Source organism: Haliotis asinina, chromosome 5 (assembly GCF_037392515.1).
Source record: "Haliotis asinina isolate JCU_RB_2024 chromosome 5, JCU_Hal_asi_v2, whole genome shotgun sequence".
In the NCBI taxonomy this organism is placed as follows: Eukaryota; Metazoa; Mollusca; class Gastropoda; order Lepetellida; family Haliotidae; genus Haliotis; species Haliotis asinina.
Genome location: NC_090284.1, coordinates 26,442,457 through 26,469,281, shown reverse-complemented (window position 1 = coordinate 26,469,281; position 26,825 = coordinate 26,442,457). Strand labels below are relative to the sequence as shown.

The 26,825-nt window shown below is 41.1% G+C and overlaps 1 protein-coding gene across 1 annotated transcript; it reads right to left on the bottom strand.

Annotated features, from left to right (window-relative positions):
• Nucleotides 1-172: 172 nt before the first annotated feature.
• LOC137283304 (AP-5 complex subunit zeta-1-like) lies at nt 173-26,799 on the bottom strand. The gene is made up of 19 exons (XM_067814756.1): nt 26,727-26,799; nt 25,711-25,848; nt 24,510-24,705; nt 24,271-24,317; nt 23,918-24,015; nt 23,088-23,255; nt 21,835-22,404; nt 16,208-16,245; nt 15,600-15,762; nt 15,071-15,249; nt 14,666-14,749; nt 13,456-13,661; nt 13,188-13,274; nt 11,966-12,088; nt 11,505-11,637; nt 10,831-11,016; nt 10,461-10,612; nt 995-1,042; nt 173-545 (listed from the first exon to the last, which is right to left on the bottom strand). The coding sequence occupies exons 1-19, from the start codon at nt 26,765-26,767 to the stop codon at nt 470-472; spliced, it is 2,733 nt and encodes a 910-aa protein (XP_067670857.1). The 5' UTR covers nt 26,768-26,799; the 3' UTR covers nt 173-469.
• Nucleotides 26,800-26,825: the final 26 nt, after the last annotated feature.

Here is a 26,825-nt window from a genome sequence, read left to right as displayed (position 1 = left end):
TTCACACACGTTTCAAAACCCAGTTGGAACTAATAACTGATCACTAACATTTTGTTCAGCGGAATTTTGTGTGCATTTATAGACTTTTCATCAGCCAAGCTAATCTGTGTAAACTTATCATGCCATTCCAACGGACATACATTTGTATCATTCACAAATAACAAGAAACAAGTTTGAAAAATTGTTCATAACAAAATAAATATATTGCACTTTGTTTTAGAGTCACATACATTCAATACATACATGTGTGCAAAGTTAGTTTTAAGGAATACACTACATATTTTAACTTCCATGTGGAATGATCTGTTGAACCACAACATGACTTGTGATCCCTTTGGTCCAAGTTTTGCCCAGTTTAAGTTATATTCACTCATTTGTCTAGAAGATAAATTATTTTGCAGATATCACAGTGTCTAATACGTTTCAAGAAATGAATGTTAATAGAACATGATATCTCTACTGTGTATGATCACTTGGAGTCGGGACAAAGCAGCCTGTAGGTGCCCCTCAAGATGATGGGGAGAGCTGTGTTGTCGCGATGCCACCTGCCAAAACAAAACGAAGATGAGGGGTAAGAGAGTTATCCCCGCTGTTGAAGAAGGATGACCACTTGTACATGGTGATGGTATTTGGTTGGGTCACTATTGTCACAATGGTTGTTCAACCACAATGAGATTTCACTGCATCAGATTTGACAGACAAAAACTGGTTTAATCAGTCCAGTAGCCCAGCAGTTAAAGCATTCACTCGTGCGAAGACCCGGGTTCGATTTTAAACATGGCTACAATGTGAGAAGCCCATCTCTGGTGTCCCCTGCCATGATGTTGCTGGATTATTGCTAAAAGTGACATAAAACCATACCCATTCACTCAAGGTAGTGCTGGTATTTAAGTACATGTCATCTTTGAACAATTTACCAGAAAACCTGTAATAGCCTATACATTTTGTCTATGCTTATGAAGTTATCATGATATTGATGTGAGAATCAACTCACCTTCCAGAGTCGATGTCTGCTGCAGGATTAAGTACTACTGATGCAAAACTGGAAATAACAAATGATAAAAGTTCAGTGAGACAATTACAAGTAACAGTGTTAATATAAAAAAAAGTAGTGTAGACAATGGGGGTACAGGATCATCCACATAAACTATCAGTTTCTATACAATGTTCCTTCTGCCGTACCCCATTGTGTATTGGGGTTGCCTTTTGTGACCAGAACATCTCTGTATAAATTTGTGTGAATGACATCAAATTATGTCCCATCAAATTTATACAAACCTGTAGAGGTTACGAATTCTTTGAAAAATGTCCTCCTTGAGATACATATAAGCATTTTTATGTCCATTAAAAATCCATACGACAGTTGTAACTATTTTGATAATAAAATATTTACTAAACCAAAAATACATTTTTGTCTTGTGGGACCACCTTCACAGGGCCCCCCACGCCCCCTACAGCCAAGAGCAGGTAACTCTAGCCGTCTACCTCGCACCTCACTTTTCATGCTGAACGTATCAGACAGAATGAAGGGAAGCGGGTGGCCGTACCCCATGGAGAACATTCTTCAAAGAATTCATAACTTCTGCAGGTTTGTATAATTCTTTTTCAGAAGAAGTCCTCCTTGGGGTACATATAAGCATTAAGCAGACTCCCAAAGATAAATAATTGGGAGTGGTATTCTGTCTGACCAGAGACCATATAATAGAGGGATGGCCCTCAAGCCAATGCGCGAAACCATCCGCGCTACGGCTTGTACTGCGCAGCCTATCCGGAAGCTTCGAGGAATGTGTGTTCACCTCAGTCATAGATTTTGTGTATTTTCATAACAAAGGTAAGATTTAGTTTTTCTCATTTATTCTCATGTACATACATATGTTTGTAAGAGTGCATCTGAGGTTTTTAGTGGTGCTAAAGCGTATACATGTCTTTGTATTTGATGAATGCTGTCATGTGTGATCGTTGGTCTGTGAGGACAATGGCGGCGGTGCAAAATCGGCGAAAGTCCCGATTTTGATTTTCAATAACAGCTACTAATTTTCAATACCAATCCTCAGTTACCGGGATGTAATAAAAGCAGATTAGATAAAGTTTGGTTTAGTGGTATTTATAAATCTGTGGAGGACGTATAATTCCTTATTTTGACTCCTGCAATACGACGAAATGTGAATGTTTTCTGAAATATTTACTCCACAACACTTGATTTCCGCACGCTTTCACAATAACAGCTTACTACTAGCATTTTTTAAATAAGTCTGTGAACATTTACGGCGAATTTCTCTTTTGCTTGGTACTAAATTTATATGGCTATGATCGGTAGTTTATTTTTTATGATTTTTTATGTAAACCCGCATTTGCATCATGTACTGCACATTTCAGATACCATGTAGCAGACGACACAACATTAATTTTGTTTGTTAATATGACCCGAATATATGTTTAATCCATTCTTCAAAAGTCTCATGCACTTATGGGTTGTAAATAATTGTACATATTTCCATTTTTGTTCATTGTGATGATTATGCTTGTAGCAAATATCCTTATTTTTCATTAAATAATATATTTTGTTTTGATCATTTTTCTTCTTAATGAAGTTTAATTATGATTTAAAGTACCTTATTCAACTTTATACTTATGTCATTACACCAATCATAGCATGAACTTATTATTTTGTCTTGTAGATGCCCAGGAAAAAGAAAGTTCAATGAACAGTTCTTGATGATTGCAGGTAAGTAATAATGGAAGTAATATTCAAAATGGTGTCTCTGTTAACTAAGCGTGCACACCAAAGAAATCATTTCATTGGATGAAAAATTGTTGATAAAAAGTTGATAATTTGTAGTTATTGGTATTTATGTATTCTATAGGTGTTTGTATTATCCGTTATCTGCAGAAAAAAGTTTGCAATATCAAAACGTTTGCATAGTCAAGAATTAATTTTGCTTCTTTTCTTATGTAAGGAAAGATACAGTGTTAATTAAGTGCAATATTCCCATCTTGAGAGTAAGTAAACAGATCTTGTTTGAAAGGGCATTGACAACCAGCTATCATATAATTTCAACAAGTATTTAGAGCACTGAATTCATGTTATTTTTTCTTTAATATCAAAATTGTTCCTCTCCTTTTTTCAGTTCAATAGATGTACTGTGTGACAAACAGTGGAAGTCATTCTTCATTCACCTCACTGATGAACGCACAGACACCCCATGCCAGCAGGAACAGACAGATTATGATGGCTGTTCTGCCATTAATTCTGCGGTTTAGCAAAAACTGGGTGAAGATGTGAATAAGTCTGTGATGGCTGCTGACTTTTTCTATACAGGTGTGCATACTCTAAATAAAATCTCCCTGTATGCACATCTGATGATATATGATCCAATGTACCTCTCGAGTGCTTGATAATGAGCTTCAATGGCAAAACCCATTGAACACATAGTGTAACTGTATTGTCACAATAACTATGAAATAAATAAAGAAATTGACTGTCCAGATAACTTGGTTTTGTCTTCAACTATAAAATCGTTTGTGACATACTAAGGGCTTTTACAGTTTGAATCAGATCATGACCAAGTATTGAACCTGACTATGATGCATCCATCATAGGGTTGCAAATACACTATCTTTCAGGCATCCATCATTTGAACATCACTTGCAAGACGCAAGACCTTTGAACTGTGTTTTTCATCAGGTTTGAAACTGTGGTTTGATGGTTATTCTCTTAAAGATATCAGTGGACGAAGTTGTGTACAGATTTGATATTTTTCATTTACAATATCATGTTTTAATATTTTAAAAAATCAGTATATTCTTTAGTGTTAGTCTCAGTTTCAAACAGTTGACATTCATATTTTTTTAATGAAAGCTTGAAAGAATATTATCTAAATAGTTGTATTTAGCAATACATATACATACATATACATTTATTGTTCTTTTATAAGACATATAACATAACATCACAATCACACCTGCACAGTCCCAGTCAGTTGCAATTCCGGTATTTTCGGAAAGGTATGTGACAAATTTTTCATGGTAAGTGTCATGATAAAATTAACGTTATGAACCCTATGAAAATAATTAATTTCATTGGGTGGTGTGTTTGGGGGCATGCCTCACGACCTATATATCATGACAAGTTCAAGTTCTCAAGTCATTGCTTCATTCCCTCTCGATCTACTGTGAAAGAAACGGTCAAATGGTCACAAAATCAACTATACGCGGTTACTGTATGTAATGTTGTACATTGACGTTTGTGAAAATGGTCCTCGTGGCTTTAGTAGTTCTGAGTAGCTTTCCTTTGCAAAAAAAACATATTATAATGTGCGTATGTCTCCGTACGGCTCCGAAAGCGTTATCACTGTCAGCCCCAAACTGGCATTCAAACAAACATTACTGTAACGTTCATGGATAACGTGAAATCTTGTTTCGTTGGGACTATCAGCTTTATAAAGTTATGCAAATTAATATGAAATCAAAATCAGAGACTAATAGCGTCATTTAGTGAACCACCAACCAGTGGCAACGGATACTTAAAACAAAATCTAGAGGTTATGTGATGAAGTTCAGCGAACATCGGGGATATTGACAACAGTACTGTTACATGACTGGCCTAAAACGGCACGGATTTCGCGAACGATACACATTTTCAGCGATTTTGTCAGTTGACATGTGGGACAGTTGAAAAGTTGACATCTTGTGTGAGACAAGATAGAGATTACGATTACTGTAATCAGTTTATTGGAGCTGTTCATGTAATCTTTGACTGTCAGTCGCAACCGGTGAAATTCAGCTAAGGAATTAACTCTCGGTCCGGATATTACGCAATATTGTTTACGTGGTTACCAGAGTGCTCATTTGCGAATGTCTGCGCATGTGTTCCGGTAACCAGAAGTTAGCAGCAGGGTGTCGATGTGTATCAGTTACATGCCAGACCATAGCGCTGATGTTTAATGATGAACTGTTGGAGAGGGCCGTCCCTCTATTATATGGTCTCTGGTCTGACAGCACAGTTCATTCGATCAAAGTGCAAATCTACACACACGGAAATAGAAAAGTCACTGACCTGGTCACCTGACCACTGATGTCAATCAAGGCTGGGGCGTGACAAAGCTGAGGACCCGCGTGTCAAAGGTTATATGCCCACTGGCTAGAATCTGGGAAATCCCAAACCATCTAAAAAACCATCACCAAATACCAACCATCAATAAAATGGGAATAGATAGTCACCCACCATTGAGCGCAAACAGATATAGTCATCGACAAACCTAAATCAGCTTGAGCAGAGCTATTCTGTCCACTGCAGAGAACTGACTGACCAAACCGAGCAGGCTCTCATGAGTGTATGACCAGTTAGTAATGACGGATGATCGTGCTCGGACGACTCCAAATAGCCGCTGAGCAGATCCCCTCCATGGGCAGAGCCGCAGCATACGATTTTGACGCGGCCACTGCTCTCTCTGAGTGTGCTTTCAACCCCTCTTGAGGACATAAGCCTTTATGTATATAAGCCACGCAGCCTGCTGATACCATCCATCGGGGTACCATCTGTGTGTTAGCCAGATAGCCAGGTTTGCTGCCACCATAACAGAAAAATAGCTGTTTCTCCTTACGGAGTAGGGCTGTTCTCTTAAGATAAACTTTAAGAGTTTTCCTAACGTCTAATACATGAGCCTTACGGTATGTATTATCAGACAACACAGGCAGCATAAACACAGATAGATCAATAGGCGCTGTCACATGAAGCGAATGATGGATCTTTGGTCGGTATGAATCTGGTGAGCGTATGCTAACTCAATCCTTATGGAACACAGTAAGTTCAGGGTCTGAAGATATGACGTGTAAATTGCTAACACGCCTACCAGACGTAACTGCCACTTAAAAAGCTGTTTTCCAACTTCACAGTTGTAACGACAGGTTGGCCAAGTCATAAACGAGAGGAGTGGACAACCATTCCAATACTCTAGACAAATCCCATGGAAGACTTATCCGTCTAATGACCGGATGCAGTCTGTCCACGCCTGCAAGAAAACACTGTACCAGGGGGTATTGTCCCGACAAGGCACCTTCAACGGGTATGTGGAAGGCGGAAATAGCCGTGGAGTAGCCATTATTCAGATAATCCTGAATATCTCCCAAACGAGCAACCACTCATGGGGAGCTAGAACAGTCGTGAGAGCACGTCTGCACGCATTTTGTTCACCCCAGGGAGATAGACAGGCACAGGCCAGACACTGAGGTTGCTCAGGACGCCCCCCTCCTGTGAGGAAGGCATCCGTCTAAATTGTGAGCAACGGCACCTCAGTCGCCATGCACCTCATGCTCGGACCATAGGCCAGACACGGAGGATGCCCAGGACACCCCCACCCTGTGAGGAAGGCATCCGTCTGAATTGTGAGCGACGGCACCTCAGTCGCCATGCACCTCATGCTCGGACCATAGGCCAGACACGGAGGATGCCCAGGACACCCCCACCCTGTGAGGAAGGCATCCGTCTGAATTGTGAGCAACGGCACCTCAGTCGCCATGCACCTCATGCTCGGACCATAGGCCAGACACGGAGGATGCCCAGGACACCCCCACCCTGTGAGGAAGGCATCCGTCTAAATTGTGAGCAACGGCACCTCAGTCGCCATGCACCTCATGCTCGGACCATAGGCCAGACACGGAGGATGCCCAGGACACCCCCACCCTGTGAGGAAGGCATCCGTCTGAATTGTGAGCAACGGCACCTCAGTCGCCATGCACCTCATGCTCGGACCATAGGCCAGACACGGAGGATGCCCAGGACACCCCCACCCTGTGAGGAAGGCATCCGTCTGAATTGTGAGCGACGGCACCGGAGTCGCCACAGGTAAACCTTTGGACAGGTTTCTGGTGTTGGGTCCACCACTGCAAGTGGGGAATCAACCTTGGGAATAGCCAGATTCTTCTCATAGCTCTCTGAGTGGGACTACTGTTGTGCGAACGCAACTGAAGCATAGCATAGCAACTGAAGCCAAGTTCTTGCTGAGACCACAGGGAACTGCAGAAAATGTAAAACTATGCCCTGTATCTTGGTAATGCGCTACTGGGACAGGGAAACCAACCCTCGGGTTGTCCCAAACCTCACTCCCACGAAAACCAGATTCAGTGTCGGCACCAGTTCTGATTTTTTCAGATTGATTCCCCAACCTAACCTGGTGAGAATATCCATCACCCACTGTGTGGATTCTCGAGTCGTCCTGGGGATCCAGTCGTCCAGGTGTGGGAAACCAAAGTTACCCTGTGCCCTGGCAACCTGAGCTGATACTAGCATGAGTTTGGTGAATACCCTTGTCGCCATGGAGATGCCAAAGGGGAGCACACAAAACTGATAACAACCCTGTCAACAGAAAACCTGAGGTATTTCCTGAACTCGGGATGCATCAGTACATGGAGGTATGTGTCTTTGAGGTCGATTGACAGGAGACAATCCCCTACCTCTACTGTCTATCATGCTGTTCAGACACTTAAGATTTAGAATGGTCTGAATCTTCCGTCCTTGGTAACCAGGAAATAAATGGAGCAGAACCCCATAATCTCCTGGCCCAACGCAACAATCTCTATAGCTGCCATATCCAGACAGGGCTGGATTATGGAACGGGGGATTGTCATCTTTTCCGGCGACTTCGTCACTAGAGTGCACCGAATCCTGGCAAGAGGCTCTCGCTTCTACTGTGAGTGTCCATCCGTGAAAGTGGACAAGACCCACGGATTGGACGTGACTCTACCATTTCAAAAGGAATAATGGGAGGCAGCCACCCACAGGTATTTCGGGGAAAAGGCAGTATGTCCCAGCTGACAGCAGAAAGACTGCCGCTTGAAGCGGGACAATTACAGGCTCAGGAGGTTCACTTACTGGGAAGCTGCCTTGCACATTGCCCTTGCTCTTTCGTGCCTGTAGTGAATCAGTCCACTTCGGTGCATCCTTGGACTGAGTCACAAGGTAGCTCGAGCTAAGGACCGAAGGCCGTGTGCGAGAGGTGGAGGGTTGTCCGAGCAAGCTCTTAAAGTCCTTGAACTGACTAACAACCTCCGCAGTCTCCCTAACTACTGTCAAAACACCCAGAAACTGGGTAGAGCCCAGCCAGAAAGGCAGAGACAGTAGTGTCTGCTGTGTTGCCAGTGAAAATCTGGCGACAGACAGCCATAGCTTACGAGGACCCATCACGGCACACATCATCTGACTCGTGCAAGAGCACATCGAGTCGCGCAGCAGACGTGAATAGACCTCCGTGAGCTGCCGTGCTTTCTCTGATACCAGCTGCCTCTGAAGGAAATTGAGGTAGGCAGAGTGTACTGCAACCTTAAGTTGCTGCAAGGCATTCCAATACTGCTCTTCAAAGGAACGGTAAGCCGACGCCCGTCTGTGGCCAGACGACCCCTAAAGCGCGATCGAGGCGTACACACGTGTCGACAACAGGAGAGTCAAATAGTGCATCCTCTCCCATTGAGTAGTGGTGGATGAGCTCCCAGAGATCAAACCACGAGCTACAACCCGACAGAACACTGAATAGTATATACGACTTCGTTAATGAGCAAAGGTAATATGCACAGCTGGATCTCGACTACGCTGCAAGGAGTAAACACTTCAACAGGAAGACAAAACTCCATGGGATCAGGGGCGTCCGAAGGGACGACCACCTGCGGCAGTACTACAGCAATACGTTCGCGTACATGCCGCAGGGATGATCCGAGTGAGAGGCTGAGTTGTCCGAATCAGCATACGCTTGGCTCACCGAAGAACCAGGGCACTGAGATCCAGTGGGATTGACTGCCGAAGCAGGGACCCCTGGTGCACAAGAGCTGAACCAAGACAGATGGCAAGCCAGTGTTTGAGAACCACCAGTTAGGTTGCTGGTGACCAATGGTACGAGACCCGATGGACTGACTGGAACTGCACCTGAGTCTGCTCGGTGCAGAACCCTCAGAGCCAGTGGGAGGCCATCAGCAGGCCCGGAGCTTGGATCTGACACTTCCCCAGGGACAGCACCCGTGCCTGAACCTAGACCCAAGGCTTGGGTGCCCCCTACTCTCTCTCACAAACGACCCCAGACGGCCAAAATCAGAGGAACGGAGGTCGAGCTCCTGCTGGAGATCGGACATCGCGTCCATGATCAGGGACCGGACGGACAACATTTGCTGCTGCAAATGTGGGTGCGGGGTGGGGGGGCATTTGAAAATTAGAGGGAAGAGGGAAAGAACAGGGTTATCCCCCGACTTAGTCCGCATATCCCCTGAAGCCAGCTAGTAGGTAACGCCAAAGTGAAACTGTAACAATCAGAACCAAACTAATGGTAACGGATGAACAGAAAACATACACAATTGAACACACAACTCGCAAAATATAAACGCAGGGGCGATAATAAATTGCCAAAATAATTTAACCCTGGCTAAACAACTTTATTTTAAAGTATAAGCGGATAAATGCAAGCAACAAGTGTGCACATATAATTGCGTAATGCGTAATGAAAAAGACAAAGTCTTGAAACCAACTTACCCATTTTGACTGCAACAAGAACAAATGGGATAAGACATCTTAGCATGTAAAAACATACTAACAAGAAATCCGTAGGAATAAGTGAGAATAAGCGAAACACTTCCCGCACTAAAAAGAAACCATAAAGGCTGCCATCTTGCCAGCCACATGACAGGAAGATAGGACCCAACAGTTACAACAATTTATGAATGAAAATTTCAGCAAGGAAATTCCAACTAACGCCCATGAAAAAGAAAAGGAACCATACATACAGTAGCTGACTCTTTCTCACTCATAATTCCGTAGGCAGATAGCACAAAGACTATCTAAATGGACCATGCACGTCTTTCTAGTCAAACAACAGCATGAAGAGTGAGGTGTGAGGTAGATGGCCAGAGTTACCTGTTCTCGGCTGTAGGGGGCCTGGGGGGGCCCTGTAAATGTGGTCCCACAAGACAAAAACAAGTTTTTTGTTCTGTTAATATTTTATCATCAAAATAGTTACAACTGTCATAGGGATTTTTAATGAACATAAAAATGCTTATATGTACCCCAAGGAGGACTTCTGATGAAGAAGAATTCCCCTGATTATGGTGGTGTGTAGGAGAAAGGCTCAATGTCTGCCCATGCTCCAGCTGGTTTCCTGTGTGCTATTGTCCTTTAACCACATACGTTATGACCAATAAACATAACTCTGTCACTATACAGAAAAGGGATCACAATAATATCCCCATGACTTTCTCATATTGACCCACTGACTCACTGAATTGAATCTACATGAAAGATTTCCGGTTTTCAGCTACTGATGCTTTGGTGAAGAAATGAACTAATTATTTGGAACATTATGATTTGTTTTAAACATATGTAATGTTGGTTATTCCTGTCAACATGCTGCCTACATTACCAAGACAAGAGAGCATTATTTATCCATGGATGCTGATGTGTGTCCATTAACATCACTGGTACTTACTTTGGCAGCTTCAGCAAGTTGATAAGTTCATGGGCTCGGCTCACTAGGGCCTCACTGCCCTCAGGGTCCACTGCATTGTTGTAGTGTTGCTTGGCAACCTTGGTAAGACACAAGATGGCGCGTGGTATCAGGTCCTGACACCTGGTGGACAGCTGCAGATATGATGGATACATTTTATCACAACCAGTATTTAACATTTCTTGCTTTTACAACATTTGTTAAAAGACTTTAAAAAGAATCCCAGAGCTTCTTTCAACTCAACATGCCAGTAGCTGTTTTAACAAAATCAAGTCAACAGAACATTTCAACTTAGCTGTGATGACCTTGTGGGACACTGAGGTCGTACAATGATGCTGGTGGATGCACTCACCTTGGCTATGGCAGAGATGAGAACTGACACGATCTTTGGGCTGACCTCCGACCTATGTTCTGCAGACAACAGCAATCCTGACACCTCATAGGTCATTGCCTCAAGAGTTTCATAATACTTGGCGATGAGGTCTGCTGTACAGCTGGGATCATGGTGAAGGGAGCAGAGCTCACCTACACACCACACCTACAACATGTGAGCGAGTACGGTATTACACCTCCTTTAGCAATATTCTATCAATATCATAGCAGGGGACACCTAAAATGAGCTTTACATTCCCATGCAGGGAATTAAACACAGGTCTTCAGCATGAGAAGTGAATACATTAACCCCTTGGCTACCCCCCACCCCACAACTCACAGCTATCAGTAATGTGCATAAAATAAATAATGGCTGTTTGTGTTGAACAGACACAAGTTTGAGCAATCCTCACAGAGTGGTGTTACTACATAGATGCCCACTGATTGGTCTAGGGCACCACACACTGCAGTCCAAACAAAATGAAGACTTGCTCTTTCTCACAGATGCTCCCCAGACAGTGTCACCATATCATGCTCCACGCTCTTGATTTAGAGGAATGCAACCAAAATAATAATCAGTATTTCATGAAGTACAATTGTGAAGTGCTCTAAACTGGAGTAGGATGGTGTAAAGTTACTGGACCTATGACTCACCAGATTAGAGAAGATAGCCTCCCTGTCGGAGAAGTTGCGTGTGCCCATGAGGAAGGTGGAGATGTCTTGATATTGGTTGTTCACAATGCTGGGGTACTTTCGTAGCAGGGCAACCAGGTTCTCAGATAGAAGTCTGTCATTCAAATTAGCAGAGTCACTTAAGATCAGGCATTTCAGTTCTCGAAATCATTCAATATAACAAATATTACAATTAAGTATAATGTATTATAGCACTAACCATTCACTTTACTTCTAGAGTAAACACACAATTCTAATATTTCAGATTCAGATCTTCTCCAACAGAGAATCGCACTTCTCCCTCATGCACCCTCTACTGGACACCTTACGGGACTACCATAACATAGTTATCCAACTAAATATATTGTAGCAATACAGTAGAACCAGAATCAAGAAAACATTGAACTAATAATGACTGTGTACTAATTACGGTCTTGACATACCTTCTGATGTCATTCTGGAAATCTGGGATAGCATAGAGCAGTGAGGACCTCTCCAGCATGACTGGAAGCAGCTGCCCTGCGAACTCCACGTCAACTTCCTCCAACACCACGGAGAACCACACCCTGGACAATGGGACAATGTTGATGATACATGAAACACTGGAGGATAACTGCTGGAGTGCAGGGAAGAGATGGGAGATAGGAGAGTCCTAGAGAAGGTTTGGTCAAATGTCCTCCAAACTCATCCTACTTTATGTAGGAGAAAACACGCCTCTAAGGTTTTGGTAGACAATGTAAAACCAGAAGGGGAGGGATTTCCCAACCCCAATGGTTTTACCTTGTCTACCAAAACCAAGGAGAAGTGTTTTCTCTAACATACATACTGTCAATGATGGATAATTTGAATGTAGATGATCATTTAATGAAGCTACGTAACAATAACTGAAGAGCATGTAAAATCAATTTAATGACAGTAACCATAAGTAGATGATTTAACCCCACCACCTTCATCAGCCCGGTGGGCGTGTGGTAGTATATCTTCCTATGAATCTGACACTTGTGGTTCCAATCTCGCTTGGGAAAACATTTGTACTTTGAGCTTAATCTTGACGATATTTTTCAAATACTCGTGTATCATTTGATTGTTATTGTTCATAAAAAGTTTAAAAAATTCAAACCTGGGAAGCAGTCTTACTAACGAAAAGTTTTAGGATGTTTGTCTTATTCAATATCCTATCCTTCCACACTGTACCTATGACTAACAATGTGACTTCAAATCTCAACTCACTCATGCCACATGAGATGTGCATGATAACATGCAATCATGCCAGGGCCTCGTTTCACAAAGCTGCAACTATCCTAACTTCAGTGCAGACTTACTAGAGTTGTATCGCTGAGACGGTTTCGTAACATGGGACCAAGAGTCCTGTTTCACAAAGCTCTCATAAGTCTAAGATCTCATAACTTTTCTTGTAGCATTCGTACCTCTTATACTGTAACACAGGAGATACTAATGCTAGAAGAAAGTCACAAGATCTTAGGCATACAAGAGCTTTGTGAAACAAGGCCTAGGTCACTGACTATCTGTAAACCACATAGCACTTGTACTTGTAGAACAAGCATTGTTGCTGGCTACCTAGCCAGCAGGAATCTACATGGTGCAGCCTGGCTCATTAACAACATCAGCAAAAAGTCATTTACCCACTAGAACAAGTGCCATTACCTGACGAGTACTGGCACTGTCTGGGAGCACACCACCACCCTGGGGTAGGCCTTCATGTCAGACAGGATGTTGTGTAGAGATGACAGTCTGCGGAACACACAAACAGTTCAGTTGTTTTTCTTAGAAAACTGTCACTGAAGGGACAAAAGGATTGAAAATCAGTTTTGACAAAAATACTGTTTTACAATATTAGTTAAATAATTCTTATGCCAGTAAAATGTCTCCATCACAGTAATTATGTGTTGCATGCTACATGAAGTGTACACACTTGTCAATGGTGTCTCCATGGCCACTGTCGTAGCGGGTAACAAAGCTGAACAGGGGTCTGTAGAATGAGTGCTGGAAGGCCTCCACAGAGTTGGATGGTTCCGCATCCCCAGTGGATCCCTGACCTAGATTCTCAATCTTCTTGGCTTTCTCGATGACCTCTAAAGCCGCTGTGACGCATGGAAGGTCAAGAACTGTGTGGAACACCTACCAAGTAGAGCTACATGTCTGACCTGTACAAGGACCGTGTAGAACAGCTACCAAGTACAGCTACATGTCTGACCTGTACAAGGACTGTGTACAACAGCCACCAAGTAGAGCTACATGTCTGACCTGTACAAGGACCGTGTAGAACACCTACCAAGTACAGCTACATGTCTGACCTGTACAAGGACTGTGTAGAACAGCTACCAAGTACAGCTACATGTCTGACCTGTACAAGGACCGTGTAGAACACCTACCAAGTAGAGCTACATGTCTGACCTGTACAAGGACTGAGTAGAACAGCTACCAAGTACAGCTACATGTCTGACCTGTACAAGGACTGTGTAGAACGCCTACCAAGTACAGCTACACGTCTGACCTGTACGAAACTGGGATATGCTACAAGTCAGATGAACTAGTCATGTGGTTCAGGTATGCCTGTACGGATCAACAATGTGATTGGGTTGGATGTTGTTTCTGTTCTTCAGGAGCAAAGTTTCCACTTCATTTCAGGAGAATGACACAGGATTACTATCATACCAGCATACTGCAATACATATTTCAAATGGTAAGTATTGAAATATGTTTTTTGAGAACAGAAATACTGGAAACAGAACATATATGAAGCTTTTGTGATTATCTGTATGGCTTAAATGATATGCTACACATACTTTCATTCACATCGGATGTTTTCCTTTGTTATTCAGTGACAAAAAGCAAATATAATGCCTGACTGTGCAATCTAATTTCATGATTGCTGTTACCAAAACCATAACATTATGTTTTGGAACTTATAATGCAGAAAGTAGGATTGACATGCACCATCAGTGTCTCTCACTATCTAACACTGAAGTTCCCAAGATATCACAATACATGTCATAATACAGGTAACCAAATCGCAGTGTACTGCAATACAATTCATTTGCCAACACACAGCCATGTAATAAAAGATAACATATTATTATTGGTCAGTATAAGGCGAAATGTACATGACATAACCTACTCACCTCCATGGCAGTGGTAGGAGACATGAGAGCAGGTAGGATCTCTGTAAACTCAGACACAAATGTTCGTGGATGCCAGGCAAGAATCTGTCAACCATCAGATACATTCAAATATACCAATATGGACAGAACAAAGTTTCTGGAAATAAGTCAACACTGATGTAGGATTATATTTTTCCAAAAGTGTGCTCAATTAAAGATCATACATCTTCCAGTCAGAAAGAAGAGTTGTGATAAGGCTAACAACACCAATACAGACACATCACATATCAGATCAGTGCACAGACACCCTTTAGGACTACATGCTATAAAACATACCCAAGTTGTCCATTAACAAGCAGGAAAAAAGTATAGACAGGATTGGGAATAGACTAAACTGCATCTGCTATGTCAGGAGTCTAGACCTACCTTCAGAATGTTGGGGAAAAAGGAAGAGAGGACCTTGGTTGTATGACACAGGGTCTCCAGGTTACGCAGAATAAACCTGACAGTGTCAAACGCCACTCCTGGATCATGGAAGTTGCGGCCCAACACATTACGAAAGTAGTGCAGGTATGTATCTCCAGGGTCATGGACCACAGCACTACCTGTTCAATATGATGTACTTAAATCTAGTAAGAATTTCACACATTGTTCATTCAATCATCAAATATTTTGTCTTCCCATCCTTGCAATTGTGCAAATTCATTCTGCTATAGCCACATAAAACAACCAGTGTATAGTACTTAGTGTCTTGTCCTGTGAACTGGTGGTATTTAATACATACATTGTAGAACTGATACTCTGGGGCAAAGGTTCAGAATCATTTTGCACAAATTATTGAACAAATGTCTGTCTAACTCATTAGAATATCCTGCAATTAAATACATGCAATATGGTCAAAACAGTGCTGGCAACACTGATCAAGGAGTATTCTTCTACACTGTTCCAAACTTACTGTGGTTAACAAAAAACTGCAGTATCTGTAGTACAATGGGTGCATACTGGGCCTCAGATGACACTCGAGCATACAGTCGTTTCACTTCCTGGTGCACACGTGGAACATGACCTTCATCCAGATCACAGATGAGGTCAAGGACAGTCACAGCTTCAACCAAGCACTGCAGGGCAATATACAGATGGAGCATACCAGGCAATGGTCTCAACAATCTCTTATATCATAAATACATTCGACCATACAGTAATGTTTTTGTCCTGGGGGAATGACATTCTTTAAAAAAACATCAAAAGACAGATAAATAAAGTTTTAGTTTCCCATGATAATTTGAACTTGCTGTGATATCACTAGGGTGTGCCTAGTAGCGGACATACCTAACTAACTGACATTACCTACATAAGGACAAGATTGATCACTATAGAAACTGAGGAAAATACATATTCCTTCCCACAAAGTCATTAATGAGATCTGCAGATCTCTGTCAACTTCTCATAAATAACCATCATTTCAACAAACATATTACTTTCATGCTCCAAAGCGAACGACAGTGCCAAGAAATGTATGAGCCCATCCTTACCCCTTTCAAATTAAGTCCGTTTTGTACTTACAGCAATCTGCAGTTCCACATCAGCGTTAACCTTTGGCTCTGAAAAAGATATACAATATACAGTGACTTTCAACCGACTGACACCAACACACATGATCTCATAACAAGAAGAGGTTTCAGCAGCAAACCTGACCAAATCTAACCAGTTGATACCTCATGAAATCTTGATCGCAATCATTCACATTCTGAGTTGAACAATGAGCGATAAACTTAACTCAAGAACTATATATCATCATCAAATACTATTCAAATAAACATGAGTTTCTGTAATCCATAAAATAGGGAGTTTACATGCTTCACATCAATGTACAGGCCTTGATGGACCCCTAACACATGTGATTTATAAATGCAAAAGGGTGAAACAATCATACAGAACAACAATCTTCAAACATGTCATTTCTCTCAACATTCTCAACATGATATTTTCTCATTCAATACAAAACATGCAAATGCACTAGAATGACATTCCATAATTACTATAAACCCTCTTATAATGCATTAATCTGTTACTTAATAAAACAAATCAAAGTAGAACGACAGGGGTTCAATACAGAATCTGGGGTGCCAATACGACATTTGACACGTCAAGCATGTTGCACCTCTGGGTTACGAGGGTTGGCTGAAAAGTTCTAAGCATCACTGTGAAAAAAAGTTACAAAGTCCACGTTTGTAATTTATTTTTCTACATAGTCCCCTTCCAAGTTCACACACTTTTGCCAGTGATGCTGCAAGGCCCGAATCCCGGTCAGGAAGAAATCTTCTTCAGCTACCCTAAAAAAATCAGTCACAGCGGAAATGACATCATCATTACTTGCAAAATGGCGATCGGCAAGTTCCTTTTTCATTTTGGGGAATAGGTGGAAGTCAGAAGGAGCCAAATCAGGTGAATAAGGAGGATGGTCAATGAGTTCAAAGCCACAATCGCAGATTGTTGACATGGCCACCACCGATTTGTGAACAGGCGCATTGTCTTGGTGGAAGAGGACACCTTTAGCGATCATCCCTCGTCGTTTGGCTTTGATTGCTTCTCGCAACTGGTTCAGTAGATCAGCATAGTATCTGCCGTTGATAGTTTGACCTTTTTCAAGATAATCAATGAGCAGAATACCCCTGGAATCCCAAAAGTTTGATGCCATCACCTTTCCAGCTGAAGGAACAGACTTGGCTTTCTTCGGAGCTGGTGAATCAGGATGCTTCCACTGTTTTGACTGTAGTTTTGTTTCTGGTTGAAAGTGATGTATCCAGGTCTCATCCATGGTTACAAATCGTGTCACAAAATCATCAGGATCTGCTTCAAAACGACGCAAATTGTCAAGGGACGTCTGGAACCTGACACGTTTCTGTTCTGCTGTCAAGAGCTTTGGCACCCATCTTGCAGAAACTTTAGTCATTCCTAATTCGTTGGTGATAATATGCTCAACCCTCTCATGAGAGATGCCCACTACACTAGCAATTTGTCGAGTAGTCAATCGTCGATCATCCATCAACATATCGAGCACTCACGTAATGTTTTCTGGAGTGGTTGCTGTTAAAGGCCTTCCTGAGCGTGGGTCATCATCAAGGCTGCCACGCTTAAATTCTGCAGCCCACTTCTTTACTGTGGAAAATGAAGGAGCATCATCCCCTAGAGTGGAGACCATGTCAGCATGTATCTGTGTTGGGGACATCCCTTTCTTTTGCAAGTACTTGATGACTGCCCTGTATTCAGTTTTGTCCATTTCTGATGATTTCAGAGAGTAGGTTTACCAAAAGAGCTGTAGTTGAGATAAAACTATTAGTACGCTTGTAGTTCTTGTGTCTATGATTCACTAAATGATTGTCCTCATTGGTGGCAAACACCTGTTTCTACATGGTGGGGAAAAACCACTCAGGCTGAGAACTTTTCAGCCAACCCTCGTACTATCCTAAGTTTGCATGGGTATATAATAAAGACTAACTTCGCCAGTTCCATTATTTTTATCAAAACATATATACAACTGTGTTGTTTGGGGTTCAACAGAGGTTCTTTGAGTTCACAATGAGCAGTTCTCGTCCAGTTGCATTTGAGGTGTTCTCAATGCAAGTCTATATATATCACATAATGGAGCAATTTCCTTGTAATTATCTTCATGGTATAAGTTAAATGTTGTGTCTGAACTATTCTCAGTCACACGATATATGTATATATTTTCATTTGTTACATTTGCTTGGCTCAGGTATGACAGTCTTGTTGTATGTGGAAGGTTGACTGTCAGCAGCAACGCTCCCGTGTCACCCACAGCTGACACATCAAGTTATAATCTATTGCCATATTTAGGCATAAGTTATGCATTTGCTTATTGATGAATATTTGTACCACTGCCTTGTATCAATTACTAACATGTACTTGATTATATCAAAGTTATATATTCACGTCCTTGATTACATGTTATATCATACTCTAGTAAACACCTTTGTAAGAAATATATACTTGTGTGTGTACTTCGATAAACACCTTAATAAGAAATATATACTTGTGTGTGTACTTCGATAAACACCTTTGTAAGAAATATATACTTGTGTGTGTACTTCGATAAACACCTTTGTAAGAAATATATACTTGTGTGTGTACTTCGAACAATATATGACATATGCATTATTACAGATATTAATGTACTTGTTAACATAGCACAGAAGAGAAGTTTCTAGTGTACTTGTTAACAAATGTTTATTGATGTTATGTTGTAATATGTATGTATTTATCTCAACCCCTAAATGAAATCGTACTAATGATTATAGTCATTGCTGTATATATACTGATGTCTGCTGATAATACTGATGTCTCCTGATAATACCGATATCTGCTGATAATACTGATGTCTGCTGATAATACCGATGTCTGCTGATAATACTGATATCTGCTGATAATACCGATATCTGCTGATAATACTGATGTCTGCTGATAATACTGATGTCTGCTGATAATACTGATATCTGCTGATAATACTGATGTCTGCTGATAATACCGCTGATAACACCGATGTCTGCTGATAATACCGATGTCTGCTGATAATACGATGTCTGCTGATAATACCGATGTCTGCTGATAATACCGATATCTGCTGATAATACTGATGTCTGCTGATAATACTGATGTCTGCTGATAATACCGATATCTGCTGATAATACTGATGTCTGCTGATAATACTGATGTCTGCTGATAATACCGATATCTGCTGATAATACTGATGTCTGCTGATAATACTGATGTCTGCTGATAATACTGATGTCTGCTGATATTAGTGATAATACTGATGTGTGCTAGTAATACTGATGTCTGCTGATAACACCAATGTCTGCTGATAATACTGATGTCTGCTGATAATACCAATGTCTGCTGATAATACTGATGTCTGCTGATAACACCAATGTCTGCTGATACTACTGATGTCTGCTGATAATACCAATGTCTGCTGATAATACTGATGTCTGCTGATAATACCAATGTCTGCCGATAATACTGATGTTTGCTGATAATACCAATGTCTGCTGATAATACTGATGTTTGCTGATATTAGTGATAATACTGATGTCTGCTGATAATACCAATGTCTGCTGATAATACTGATGTCTGCTGATAATACCAATGTCTGCTGATACTACTGATGTCTGCTGATAATACCAATGTCTGCTGATACTACTGATGTCTGCTGATAACACCAATGTCTGCTGATAATACCAATGTCTGCTGATAATACTGATGTCTGCTGATAATACCAATGTCTGCTGATACTACTGATGTCTGCTGATAATACCAATGTCTGCTGATACTACTGATGTCTGCTGATAATACCAATGTCTGCTGATAATACTGATGTTTGCTGATATTAGTGATAATACTGATGTCTGCTAGTAATACTGATATCTGCTGATAATACTGATGTCTGCTTATAATACCGATGTCTGCTGATAATACTGATGTTTGCTGATATTAGTGATAATACTGATGTCTGCTAGTAATACTGATATCTGCTGATAATACTGATGTCTGCTAGTAATACCGATATCTGCTGATAATACCGATGTCTGCTGATACTACTGATGTCTGCTGATAATACTGATGTCTGCTGATAATACCAATGTCTGCTGATAATACCGATGTTTGCTGATATTAGTGATAATACTGATGTGTGCTAGTAATACTGATATCTGCTGATAATACTGATGTCTGCTGATACTACTGATGTCTGCTGATAATACTGATGTCTGCTGATAATACCAATGTCTGCTGATACTACTGATGTCTGCTGATAATACCGATGTCTGCTGATACTACTGATGTCTGCTGATAATACTGATGTCTGCTGATACTACTGATGTCTGCTGATACTACTGATGTCTGCTGATAATACCAATGTCTGCTGATACTACTGATGTCTGCTGATACTACTGATGTCTGCTGATACTACTGATGTCTGCTGACACTACTGATGTCTGCTGATAATACCAATGTCTGCTGATAATACCAATGTCTGCTGATAATACTGATGTCTCCTGATACTACCGATGTCTGCTGATAATACCAATGTCTGCTGATAATACCAATGTCTGCTGATAATACCGATGTCTGCTGATACTACTGATGTCTGCTGATAATACTGATGTCTGCTGATAATACCAATGTCTGCTGATAATACTGATGTCTGCTGATAATACCAATGTCTGCTGATACTACTGATGTCTGCTGATAATACCAATGTCTGCTGATACTACTGATGTCTGCTGATACTACTGATGTCTGCTGATAATACTGATGTCTGCTGATAATACCAATGTCTGCTGATAATACCGATGTCTGCTGATACTACTGATGTCTGCTGATAATACTGATGTCTGCTGATAATACTGATGTCTGCTGATACTACTGATGTCTGCTGATAATACCGATGTCTGCTGATACTACTGATGTCTGCTGATAATACTGATGTCTGCTGATAATACCGATGTCTGCTGATAATACCAATGTCTGCTGATACTACTGATGTCTGCTGATAATACTGATGTCTGCTGATAATACCGATGTCTGCTGATACTACTGATGTCTGCTGATAATACTGATTCATCAGAATAAACCAGCTGACCTCTCCAGGCAGCCTCTATTCTTACTGACATAGAGGGTAAATCTCAGCCTCAACATAAACCACCTGTCAGCCTGCAGGGCACAGATGTCTTTTACTTTCTTTTACATGTTTTATGGCAGTATCAGCATGAAGATATGAGGACAAGTCCACAAGAACTTGCATCAGGTGATCTTTCCTGAACACCCTGTCAGCTGGATCAGGAATCTGACTTCTAAATTCTTGGATATGAGTGTGAAACATTTATATCAGCATCACTGGGGCTCCTTTCATGAAGCAACCTTTACTAAGGTGAACCTTAAGTCTCATTTTTTACCTTAGTGACTTATGATCACCTTAGTGCTTTGTGAAAGGAGGCGGTCAACATCTTTCTTATTTCTATATTTCAAGCCCATGGTGAGAGGATGACCTTCCTGAATGTACATATCTAACCTACATCATTAATCTGTTATGGTTGTTTTCGAAAACTGTCTTTGCAGCTCTGTTGGCCCTCCCTAATCACCAAAGGAAATGTAAAGAAAATCCTACTTACTTCTTTCACATTGGTCCAGCACACGGAAACAGTAGTCCACGGTGCGGGAGGACAGGGACCCAAACACCTTGGATTGTCTCCCCTTGTCGTGTGAGTCTGGAGTGCCTATTCTCATTGACAGGTGCTGAATGCTCCCTCTTCGAGAGTAGTCACCAGTCATTGATGAAAACTGACCACTTCCTCTCCTAGGGGATTCAGAAATCAGTGATGAAAATTGACCACTCCCTCTTTTTGGGGATTCTCCAACTATTGATGAAAACTGGGCACTCCCTTTTTGAGGAGATTCAGAAATCATTGATGAAAACTGGTCACTTGAGTCGAGAGAGCTAACGGGTGTTGTCCCTCGCCGTGGGGAATCAACAGAGGCCAATGAAGGTGGAGTTCCATCTCTCAGTGGAGAGCTCTGTGGAGAATCCGTCGCTAACATAGACAAAGGAGTCTCACGATCCTTGCTACTGTCAGCATCTGTGTCCTCACCATCACCACAGTTGATGTTGTTGTGATACAGCCAGCGATACAGTAGTGAGAATGTGTAGATGTTCAGGAACTGGTCATCTGTGAAGTACTGCCCTGAACAGATCCAGTTAGAAGTATTGAAATTCACCATAATGTCAAGATAACATTATTATAGTCTTTGAATGACTGGTCTTGACATACCTAGAATTAGTAGAAAGCAACTCCTTATTTACCTGTTTACATTCAGATAGCTATTATCTTAACAACTCAAACTATCCCTCCAACAGATTTAATGGGTTGACAAATATAAATATGACAGTGGACACATAAATGCCTGAAAATATCACCGTCTACACAAACCATAAATTTAACGCCACAGTCATAAGTCTAAATCTAATTTGGACCAGACAAAGTGTGAGAGAAAGCATGAATGCTGAGTCATGTCTCGAGGGCACGATGAAATACAGTCAATCAACATCTCCAAGATCCAGTTTTACATAGGCTTACAATAGTCCTCGGACTTAGATGGCTCTGAGCAAATAGATCTTGATCTTAGAGTTGAATCTTGTAATAGGCATTGTGGATACTGGAGACCAAGTGTAAGTTCCCATAACACCAAACATCCTGAAGTTCCTTTCACAAAGTCATCTTTAATAAGGTTAACCTTAACTCTCATTGTTTAACACTGCACAAAGGTTACCTTAGTAACATACCTTAGTGCTTAGTTAAAGGAGTCCCTGCATATAGCTATGTATGTACAGTATGGATGTCTTCGAGGTGGGGAGTTCTGGACCTACCTATATTCAGAACTGTAAAGAAATTGCGACTTGGAGTGCCATCTACTTCCGTGACAAGGTTGGACTCATCTTTACGGAAAGGGTTCTTGGTGTATGGGTTGGGAGCCTGATAGCGGGATGCAGAAACCAGCCACTTTGACAGCTGCTCACTTGTCTTGAGAACGATCTCTGTAACCAATTGCTTCACTGTTAGAAGTCAGTTACAACAGTAAGCGCAGTCAGGTCAAACAAGTAAATCTGCAGAGTGAGTGTGTACAAATATGTTTGTTCAATTTCCAACATAAAGCTGTATTCTTGATATTCAATATAGATCTCAAAAGGCAGTTATTAACACTATGGCTATGTCATTCTTCTGAATTTCTGCAATCAGATCCAGAATGTAATTTTCTGAATAAAATTGATATTTTATACTTATGCTGACTAAGTCTAAGACTAAGTCTGAATCGACAAAATATGTGCTATATAAACACACAATAATCACAAATAATAATCAAATTATGATACATATACATAAACCAAATACTGCATACAACAAAAATTTAGCTAAAGGACCGAAATGGTTGAAAAACGTATTGCCGTAATCAGGACCCAAGGTGCCTCCAGTCGCCCTCGTTAGGAGATGAGGAAACAGTAACAAGTATGGTCGGTCAGCTGACCATTTGTGTGGGAAAGGGGAGGCTACTCGTGGGTGAGTGTATTTTATGTCCACTTCTTTTAGAAGGGAACTTCAAGAGATTTCAAGTAATTCCACTACCTTCGCCAGGGAAGAGGAGATAAGCAATTAAGTCAGGGTAAGAAAAAATTATAAAAATTAAGTGAAATGAACTAACTATCTGATGCAAGCTTGGTATGTAGCATTGACAGGGAGACGAGGAAGGTGAAGGCCTTTCTCTGAGTGTCAAGGTCAACTCCCCTGGTACTCAACCACCTGTAAAGAAGTCCAAAGTCATACAAACAGTTGTAGTATACATGTATACTGTGTGTACACATGTATACATGTGTATGACAACATGGCTAAGACCTTTAACAGGCATTACAGATTTATAGAATAAAATGTTATGTTCTTAAGAAATACAACACTCATCATGAACAGCAATCTTATTCCTCACTTAAAGCAAACATAATCATCATTGGTTTCACATGGTTTCACCTTTCTCAGAGAACAAAGTCCTTCCATACTCACCTCACTGCCTCAGAAAAACTGTGGTCCAAACACCCAAAGCCCTCACCCTGAAATATAGAGGTAGCAATGTGGGCCACAAGAATATCTTCCTACAATACAAAATCCATGTTCCCTGCAAGTGTTCAACCTATAACCAGTCCCAATACTTCATTCCCTACTCCCTCCCTCTGTCCCTGCTTCCTGCCACACCCATTCCATGTTCCCACTCAGTGAACAGCAAACTGTCTGCCGCACCTTACCTGCAGTATGTGGAAAGGCAGGTGGTCTTTGTTCACATGACCCTTGTCCAAAGGCTGGATCTTTTTCGCACAGTCTCCGTCGCAGGGGAGTAGCTCAGACACAATCTGCTGACACAGCAAACACAGACGGGGGTTCGACTTTGCTCCAACTGGGCTCACAGCTGACAGCAACGACACCAGCAGCTTGGTGGAAATGCTGTATCAAGCAGATTTGAGTAGTAAGGTTTCATGTTGGACTACAGTCATAAGTCATCTGGAATCCTCCCTCAACTCATGTTAGATTAAACGTTACACTATTACTACACCAAAAACATGACACCTTAAACAATTGCTGGATAGTATTGTTGGCAGTGTACAAAAGGCATTCATCCAGTCTTTGTATGAACTTGTATACACAACATCAGCTTTCTTCAAATTTAGCTACCCTTTGACATATCTACCACTAGGGCGAAAAGATATGATACGATAAGATGTTTTCAGTTCACTTTGAAAATACAATATGTTCGGTTTTCCTACCAAAAATATCATCTAACTCATCTTATTTCTAGGGTCATTCCTTTCTGAATGTCATCACAAATATTCCATGTAATTAAATTCTAGATGACATCTTCATGCAGATATCATTTCTGTGCCAAAGTGCTACTGTCAGCAACTGATGCTGATTCAACTGGATTCGAGAGTTTGTCTATGAAGTCAATTTCAGTTGGGTCAAACCTGTGAAGACCTGTGATAGAATATGTCTTAACCCATGTTTGCCACAAAAAGCGACTATGCTTGTCAAAACAGGTGACTAACAGGATCTGGTGGTCAGGTTCGCTGACTTGGTTGACACGTCATCGGTTCCTAACTGTACAGGATGCTCAATCTGTTGATCACTGAACTGTCTGGTCCATACTTGATTACTTATAGAATGCTGCCATGTAGATGGAATATTGCTGAGTGTGGCATAAAACTAAACTCACTCACTCATTTGGGTCCCTATTCCAAGATGATTATTTCTCAAAGCTTTCATTTATATTGCTAATGAACCAAAATATACCACACCAAGACCTGTGTATTGCAATATGCATTGAACTGTGAAATGGACATACCATTGCACATCTACCTTGTTCATCATACCTAAATTGATAACATTGAATGTGACAGCTATCATGGTTGGCACAGATGAGATACTGCCAAAAAGATATCTGTGTGCACTCACAAAGGCTCCTCCTCAGATGCCTGGAGTATGAAGCACAACTGCCGCAGCATCCCATTGAGCTCCCCTGATCTCTCAGGCGTGCGCATCATCTCCAGTACGTTGTTACACAATTTATCAATGTCTTCCTGTGATGCATTTCTGATGATTAAATATTGGAAAATAGAAAAATCACAAATTCCAAAGACATATCATTCACATTCAACAATCACAAAACGCAAATATACTACTGAGTGGACATAATCACACAAATGTATTTTTCATTCATGGTTTATTCATTGCACTGATTGTATAGTTTATCAGACAGGTTATTAGGTTTCAGTTTGTGTACATGCAAGCTGTTTTCAAAAACACACCTGACAACAACTTACATCATGGAAAGCTCAAGCATGCAACATGCCCGCATTTTCTTCACATGAGGGGTTCAAAGTGAAACTACAGTTAGTTCATTTCGATACACTGATTAGGCATCATGCCTTGAGATTGTTTGTTAGTAGCACCCATTTGGGTGTTTGATACAAGTTTAGAGTAACAGAAACTTACGAATGAAAGATATTGTAAATGTAGTAAAAGGTACATTAAAACAAACAATAAATCATGATTTTAGGTGTTTCATTTTTACATCACAACTAGTACAGTTCCTGCTGACCACTAAAACTACAGGAAAAGGTGACATTAAGCTTTTCTGAAGACTTTTCTAGAGCTAACAGCTTGTTAATGCTCTTTCATCATGTTTGCTTTTCTGAATCAGATACAAATCTACTTGGCATGTTTCAACCTCATACTTTGCAGCACCCTACGCTTAAGTGTACCAAGAACCATAAAGGACAAAATTAAACTGATTAGTGGTCGTGAGTTGAAAATAATCCACATGTTGACATTCGCCAAGTCAGGTAACAATCGAAGTTAAGTGACCAACTATGCCTTTTTTTAGTCGTGACAAATAAACATCATGTACGCAAAATTACTTTAAATAAATCAAGACCTAAGACTGACGCTTTCAACATCATATTACTTGCCTTGCTTGCTGTCTGAGACTGTCCAAAGTTGAGAGAGCCATGTTTACATCGCTCACGTGGTTTCCGGCGGAAGTTGGGTGGTAACCGAAATGTGCACAT

Excerpts from the sequence above, each read along its gene's own strand:
- LOC137283304 (XM_067814756.1), bottom strand. The coding sequence starts at position 26,767 with ATGGCTCTCTCAACTTTGGACAGTCTCAGACAGCAAGCAAG. Across the intron at positions 14,750-15,070 it reads TTTTCCCCAACATTCTGAAG|ATTCTTGCCTGGCATCCACG; the intron begins GTAGGTCTAGAC and ends GATGGTTGACAG. Across the intron at positions 1,043-10,460 it reads AACTTGCTGAAGCTGCCAAA|TTTTGCATCAGTAGTACTTA; the intron begins GTAAGTACCAGT and ends TGTTATTTCCAG.